At 39.4% G+C, this 8,421-nt stretch overlaps 1 protein-coding gene across 1 annotated transcript; it reads left to right on the plus strand.

The window, feature by feature from the left end:
• Positions 1-6,511: 6,511 nt before the first annotated feature.
• On the plus strand, positions 6,512-7,444 carry LOC308562196 (olfactory receptor 2A7-like; the record flags this gene model as incomplete). The annotated part of the gene is made up of 1 exon (XM_081148049.1): positions 6,512-7,444. The coding sequence occupies one exon, from the start codon at positions 6,512-6,514 to the stop codon at positions 7,442-7,444; it is 933 nt and encodes a 310-aa protein (XP_081004175.1).
• Between the last annotated feature and the right edge of the window lie 977 nt (positions 7,445-8,421).

Genomic DNA, 8,421 nt, shown 5'->3' on the forward strand with positions numbered 1-8,421 from the left:
CACATATAACTTAGAAGGTAATATACAGTATAAATTAAAATGTTTGTATGCAATGGTATGCAACTGTTGAAAGTATGTTGTGGATAAATATTTTGACATGGAAAATGTACTTGATATGATTCTAAATGAAAGAAATATATAAACAGTACTGTTCTTATGATTTTAATTATGTATATGAAAGTATATATACAGTCAATACTTGAACACTATAGACACAAATTATTAACAGGGACCACCGTTCGCCATGTGTTTCATACACATATTATCTCTTTGCCCTTTTATTGAATTTCATGTTCTTCTAAGATACTTATGAAAACTTGATGTGCTCCCTTGGGCAGCATGTGGACTACAATTGGAATGATACAGAGAAGATTAGCTTGGCCCCTGAGCAGGGACAACACCAAATTCATGAAGTGTCCCATGTTTTTGAGAAGCACAGATTGTAGTTCCAAAATAGTCATGGGAATGGAAAGCACAGCGTAGGGAACAGAGTCAATAATATTGTGATAACTCTGTACAGTGCCAGGTGGGTACTGGGGATATTAGGGGAAGACTTTGTAAAGTATTTGATTGTCTAACTGCTGTGCTGTACACCTGAAACTAATACAAGATAATATTGAATGTCAACTGTAATCAAAATAATTTTAAAAATTAAAAAAAGAAAACCCCCCACAATGTCAAATCTAATTTGAGGTAGGTGCCATTTTACTTACACAAGGAACCAGACCATTAAAAGTTTAATCTGCCAGTCTAAAGTTCAAGAGCCTGTAATTACCTAAATATAAATAAAACCAAGAAAAAAATGTATACAAGATAATTAATAAGATCCTGGGATTATAAATATAGTTTTGTCTAAAAATAAACTACCACATAATATCGAGATAATTTTCTTTGATACTAATGTTAATTTAGTAAAATAGATGTGTCTCTAAAGGAAGTTATAAAAAATGAGTTAGGATTAAAGAAGTAAATTTAACAATCCATTATCTTATAAAAATTTATGTATTGTCCCAAATTATACACTCTCCCTATCGAATGAGGGTATTAAAAATTTAGCAACGATCACGATGAAAATATTAATTATTTAACATCCAATCAAATCAGATATTGCTTTGAAAATACGCTTCTTCAATAAAAGGAAACAGACATTTTTAGTGAAACAACGGATTCCAAGCTGAAGTGGGGAACATATGAGATGAGCCTAGAATAATTTGGTAAGCCAGAAGTAACAGAGTGCTTAAAAATTATGGATTAATGCTTTTTTAATGGAGATAACTTGGAGACACTACCTTAGCCAAGTGATCCGTCCACATTAGCATCACCAATATTGGGATAAATGAACACGATCTGTGTATTAATGAAAGGCATTAAGAAGGACACATTTTTCTACGCCAAATTTATACTCTGAACTAAAACAGAACATTACTACAAAATATTTCTGAAATTACCTGGTGTGTTTCAAAGTGACCCAGTTATTGGAGGGGTATGCGTCTGTATTACTTGTACCCTGAGTGAAAATACCCAAGAAATATAGAAATTTGATCACTAAGTGGAGACAAAACAGCAAAGAGGTAAAAGTAAGTGGGAGCCAGGCCAGACCATGGTATAGCATCTCTTTCTAAAGCTAACAGAAAAAAGAGCGTCACAGCCAAGAGAAAGGATGCACACGTGCTAAAGGTCTAAGTACCTCAATATTTACATTGAATGAAATAGATTCTGTCCTCTGATTTTCATATTGATCTTTTGAAACCCTTAAAAATGCAGCTATAAAAAAAAAATAAAAAATAAAAATAAAAAAAAATAAAAATACAGCTATATATTGTTTATAAGAGCAACTAAAACACAATCACCAAGAAAGGCTGGAATAATGAAAATGAAGAACATACCCTATGCTAATATATAATAAGTTGATGCAACAATAGAAATACTAGGCCGATATTTGTATTTATGTTTATGTAAGGCAAAAAGAATTCATATCAAGAGAGAGACTATCTAATAATCAAGCTAAGAGTCTACAAAGAAGATGTAACAATCGTTAATATGTATACCTGTAACAACATAGCCACAATATAGAATTAGAAACAAAAAAAAAAAGTCGGAGAATTCTAATGAAAAGGTTTGTAAATCCAAGTTCATAGTGGGGAACTTAGCAAGATGCTTTCAGAAACAAATTGATAATGCTGAAAAAAAAAAGAAGTAAAAACTCTGAATAAGAAAATTAAACAGGTTGCTCTAATAAATATGTAAATAATCCTATACCCAAGAAATAGAGAATATATATTACTTTCAAATAAATATAAAAATGGCAAAAATTGACTATATACAAAGCAATAAAAACTGTCAGGGTTTTCAAAGAATCAATGTCACAAGGATTTACTATTTTATACCACAGTGGTTATAAATTTTAAATTAACAATACAGATACCACAAATATTTGGAAACCTCAAAATGCACTTCTACATAATTTGTGTTTTACTGGTGGAGTTAATGGTGAAAATTCTAAATATCAAACTTGAGATGTACAGCTAAAATGGTAGATAAAAAGCATATTTAGAGCCCAAATTACATTTACTAAAAAATAAGACACATTTAATAAGTTCAATATTTAACTAAGGAAGATACAATGACCAAGAATTAAAATAAAGGTAAGATATAATTTATATAAGAGCAAACTTTATTTTTTAATATTTATATATCTTTAATAATATGTTTTTATTGATTTCAGAGAGAGGAAGGGAGAGGGAGAGAGAGAGAGAAACATCAGTGATGAGAGAGGGTTATTGATCGGCTGCCTTCTGCACGCCCCCTGCTGGGGATCGAGCTTGGAAACCCGGGCACGTGCCCTGACTGGGAATCGAACCGCGATCTCCTGGATCCTAGTTTGATGCTCAAACTTGCCCGGCGGGACAAGAGCAAACTTTATTGACAAAAATAAAAAAATTATGAAGATCATTAAAATATAAACCTAGGTTTTTTACAAACGCCAATAAAATAGGTAAGATGAACGCCTAAAAAGGGAAAAGGTCTGTATTAAACATGTTAGGAATAAAAAGTTATATGATCAAAAAGTAGAGATTTAAAAATGATCATAGTAATATCTTTCAAATATGTGAGGGTGTAATCTGGACTCCAGTCACCGATGAGCCCCTTACTGAATGGATTTAATGGGGAAAAGCCCATTTCGGGTCTACCGCAGGTCAGTGCTCTCGAGGTAAAAAAACAGTCATGCAGTTATTCTCTTAGTTGGCGTGTACACTCTCATAACTTTAATTTAGGAAATTATCTCCTATGGCCTCCACGTTTGAGTATAAGAATGGATGTAGATAAAAGAATAAAGGAGACATTTAAATCACAAAGGCACCACAAATTGTCTCAGTTGCATCCCCCAGAATTGTAGAAGGAGGTTATTCCCATTTCAGGAAAGGGAGAATAACAGTTGGAGTTACAGTCCTCGGGGAAACTTGGTATTTCTTTCTCCCTTGACTCAGAGTCTCTGGAAATGATAGACTAGAGAGTGTTTCCTGGTGAGAGTTTCCGTTCCTTTTGGCTCCGCATTTAAATCCTACCAAACAGGATTTAACAAGTCCCCTTGGGATGGCTTACCCCGTTCCTGACTCCTTCACATGGTCCCCATGGCTTCCAGAGCTCCTGCTACCTGGTCTTACTTTATGAGTTGATGGGAAAAAAAAATATAGGACACATGTTATGGGCAGACGTAACCTACAACTCAGCCAATGCTAGACAGGATGGGAAATGTGGATGGTTCCATCTGCCCTGTTTGCCATTTGCTCTTTTTGGGGGGTTAGTACGTGGGAAATGTTGGAGTTCTTGAAGCTATAATAAACCCAAGTGTGCGGTATTGTAACGTAGGAAGGAGCCCAGAAATCATTCTGGTGCTTCTAAGTGGATGGTCATGGACCCACAGAGAGTGAAAGAATCATCAACATCACCGTCTTGTCGGAAATGTCCCTCTGGAGAAAACCAGAGACAAGTCCCTGGAGAACCCCTTTTCCCTGGAAGGAAGCAGATGGCAGTGTGCCTGGTGGGTCTTCATCTGCCAGACACCAAACACTCAGAGTCTACTGAGAGGTGGTGGAGCTAAGCAGAGAATAAATCTCTTCTGAGCGGAATCCTGTTGCTTCTGTAAGGGCACCTTTTCCCCTAAGAGATCCTTCTGGGACAGGAATTTCAACACTAACTCACAGATGCTACTCACTTTATTGGGGTACTTTTGTTTACCCTAACTCACATTCCCTCTTCTCGTTTTTAGCTGTACGTCTGTGGTAAGTTTCTCATGTTATCCAGTCTTTTTTCATGATACAATTTCAGAGAAGCTCTAATGAAAAATCACAATGCAAATGGAATTGTTATTGTCTGGCAATGCCAGATGTCTGCTATTTATGGACTTACCTAATAGGATACTTTAAAGGTTATCATCTCTTTTAAATACACAGAATATGGATTTTTTTTACTTGGATGCATTTAGTGTTGAACTTCATGTTTAAATTATGTGTTAAGATAGCTGTTGGAGAGATTTGCTTGAAAATCTTTCCATTGTCCCATGAAATTAAGTCATGTTTTTATGAAACAATGGTCCTAATTGACCACAAATGAGATTGTTACAGAAGAGTGTCCTGAAGGTTTTATTTTTGAAAGTGAACTTCTATTTGATGTGTTATTTAATATGAGAACTATCACCTTTTGAGTTCTTTTAATAGTCTTGTCATTCCAAGCAGGTTCTATACGCCAGCAGATAGGAATTGTCCTGTATGTACTCAGCCAAGACCTGTGGCAGGACTTTGAATATGTTTAGCAAGTGCCTGTGGATTTTATGTGTTGTGTTTTAACTACTTGCAGATAGAAGGAAGGTGAGATGACACTCATTGGTCTTTCTAATTTAGTTTATTGTGTTTCTTCATCACATAACATTTTAGAAATAATATTGTTGTCTCCATTGGCCACAGATGCTGCTAGAAAGCTGAAATGAAAATGGGTAACACTTTTCTGTACATTTAGGGCCAATGAATCCTATAGTTGGAAGAGACCTCAGCATTCTTGTTCAAGTTCTCACGTAACGTGGGAATCCCACCTAGAACTAACCATCTATTGATGGTTAATCCATCTCTGATTTAAAACATTCACTGACATGAAGTTCAGTCCTAATAAAACAACCAGTTTCCTTCAAGGAGGTGATTCCAGTTGTTAAAAAGCTATTTCTTGGACTAAGATGAAGCCATCTCCCAATATTTCTACTGTGAATTCTGATTCTGCCTTTGAAACAGGGTAAAACCTTCACACTTTTGCTTATAAAACCTTGCAGATATTAACATATCAGAAAATTTGAATGGGTGACTGATAGATAGGAACTCGGTTATGAGTTTTCTGGGATTCTTATTTTAGTGAACTTCAGATGGATTCCGGACTGAGAAGGATGTGTAATCAGACAGACAAGGAAGCAGAAGCGATGGTTTAATTACAAGTCAAAGCTCAGAACACCCACGTGGTAGAAGTGCTTTCAAATAATTGATAAGCTGCAAAAAAGTAAAGATTCATGACGAATGATATCTTTATATTAGAGTTAAGCTATAAAACACGTTGAAGGTTCTATGAACAGGAGTATATAGGTAGGGCTTTAGCTCTGGTCTTGGATATTGATCAGGATTTAAAAAAAAGTCTCAGGCTATGACCCATCAAGAAATTCAACTAGCATTTTTACTGATGAAATCGAGTAGGAAATAATACCCAGTACCTTGCACACTTGCACATAATAAGGATTCAAGTGAATGCGGACATACATATAACTCTCTCTCTAACATATACATCAGGCACACACATGCAGATGTAGAATATAAATATTTATTAGAGGCTAATAGGTGGCAGGTAACATCTGATCACAAAACAGCACGATCAGAGTAGACCATCTGTGGGTACAAAAGTCAGAAGACAAGGTTCTCTCTTTTAAATTTAGCTAAAGGTGTGGCGGTCTGCCCGCCCTTCTCTCGACGTAATTCAAGATTATGCCGCCGGTAAAGACCACAAGGCTAACAAGAAATCCATGTAACGGAGGCACAAATTTGTGAGGTCACCTGATAGGGGTCTCCGACGTGCTCCTTGCGCAGATACAGATGCAAGGCCACAGGCCACACTGTCCCCTGTGGCTCTGTGTGCACCGCGACGCGGGAACACACTCGGGCGAACCTCAGACGCGGCCACACCGACCGGGGAGCGCCCGCTGCTGTGAAGGCAGGTGGAGGAGTAACGTGTTCTGAACTGTGGCCAAGGTTTGAAGTACAGGTAAGGTTCCCGAATGCTGTCAGAGGATACTAGCGCTTAGCTTGTCACGGTGAAAAAATCCTGTGTCATTTGCAATGTGTAGTATTCACTTAGCAAGGGACAAATGTCATTGGAGATGTTTTCTGAGGGAGGAAGCAGTGACACACAGATCCCCCGTGTGGAACACGTCCCTCAGGCCTTCAGACGTGCTGAGCTCCCTTGTCTCTCTCCCAGGGAAATGGGGGGAAACCAGACTTCTGTCACCGAGTTCCTCCTGCTGGGGTTTCCCCTGAGCCCAGGGACTCAGATGCTCCTCTTCGGGCTCTTCTCCCTGTTCTACGCCTTCACCCTGCTGGGCAACGGGGTCATCCTGGGGCTCGTCTGGCTGGACTCCCGCCTGCACACCCCCATGTACTTCTTCCTCTCACACCTGGCTGTCGTCGACATGTCCTACGCCTGCAACACGGTGCCCCAGATGCTGGTAAACCTCCTGAGCCCAGCCAAACCCATCTCCTTTGCTGGCTGCGTGACACAGACCTTCCTCTTCTTGAGCTTTGCTCACACTGAATGTCTTCTCCTGGTGGTGATGTCCTATGACCGGTATGTGGCCATCTGCCACCCCCTCCGATATGCTGTCCTCGTGAGCTGGAGAGTCTGCATCAACCTGGCAGTGGCTTCCTGGACGTTAGGGGTCCTCCTGGCCCTGGCACATACAGTGTTACTCTTACCGTTGCCCTTCTGTGGGCCCCAGAAAGTGAATCACTTTTTCTGTGAGATTACAGCTCTTCTCAAGCTTGCCTGTGCGGACACCCACATTAATGAGATTGCGGTTTTGGCTGGGGCAGCGTCTGTGCTGGTGGGACCGCTGTCCTCCATCGTGGCTTCCTACGTTCACATTCTCCGGGCCATCCTGAAGATCCGGTCAGGGGCCGGGCGCCAGAAAGTCTTCTCCACCTGCTCGTCCCACCTCTGCGTGGTTGGGCTCTTTTATGGCACAGCCATTGTCATGTATGTTGGGCCCCGACATGGGGACCCCACGGAGCAGAAGAAATATCTCCTCCTGTTCCACAGCCTTTTCAACCCCATGCTTAACCCCCTGATCTATAGTCTGAGGAACAGAGAAGTCAAAGCTGCCCTGAAGAGGGTGCTTGACAAGGAGAGATCTGCATGAAAGCCTCAACAATAATAAAATAGCTGAGTTTAAAGGGCCCCGAGGAGTCATCTCATCCAGTAGCCACACAAGATACACAGACATGCTCCAGGGCATCCTTCTCATCTTCAAATGCCCCTATGACTCCCTCCCAAGAGAGCCCATTCTGCCCAGGAAGCGAGAACCTCTGCCAACTGCCTGCCTGGCGCACACACTTTTAATATGGTGTGTGAGCTACTCTGAGTAAGAGGAAATGAATGCATATTCCATCATCAGGACTTGTAGGCAAAATGTAGAATAAAGCAAGGTTTCGGCAGAATATTTCAAATATAGGGGTTGAGAGAGATCGATTACATCGCAGTTAGTTAGATATTTTAAATTTAGCAACTGTCATCTTCAAAAATACTTTCCTTTTTTCACTCACTATGTGAGGTTCATTCAGGGTGTTCCATGCAGCCCTATTTCATTAATTTTAATAGTTTTACAGCATTACATTGTATACATTGATCACAATTTATCTGCCATATTTCTGGCTGTCTGCGATTTTCACTCTAATAAACAGCTAGTCCCTGAATGTATTACACACATGTTTGGGGAACAGATGCAGTCATTCTGTTGGACATGTTCTCAGGGAAGCTCTGGGTTATGAAGGCCTAGACTTGGATCTGCTTTGGCTGGACGTCTGAGGGGCCGCCTATACCATTATTGTCATCGTTTACTCATCACTTACAATGTCCCTCGCACCGAGCTAGGTGCTGGTAAGACAAACATGAGCCAAATACAGTTGGCCCTTGAACAACACGGATTTGAACTGCATGGGTCTACTTTTATTCAGATGTTTCTCAATAAATACTGCAAAGTATTTTCTCTTCCTTGTGATTATCTTCACTTTTTTTTTCTTTCTTACTTTATTATAAGAGTGTAGTATATAATACATATAACATACAAAATATGTGTTAATTGGCATATTTTTACCTTCCAAGTGGCAGAGAATGCCT

Source organism: Miniopterus schreibersii, assembly GCF_964146895.1.
Source record: "Miniopterus schreibersii genome assembly, chromosome: 9".
In the NCBI taxonomy this organism is placed as follows: domain Eukaryota; kingdom Metazoa; phylum Chordata; class Mammalia; order Chiroptera; family Miniopteridae; genus Miniopterus; species Miniopterus schreibersii.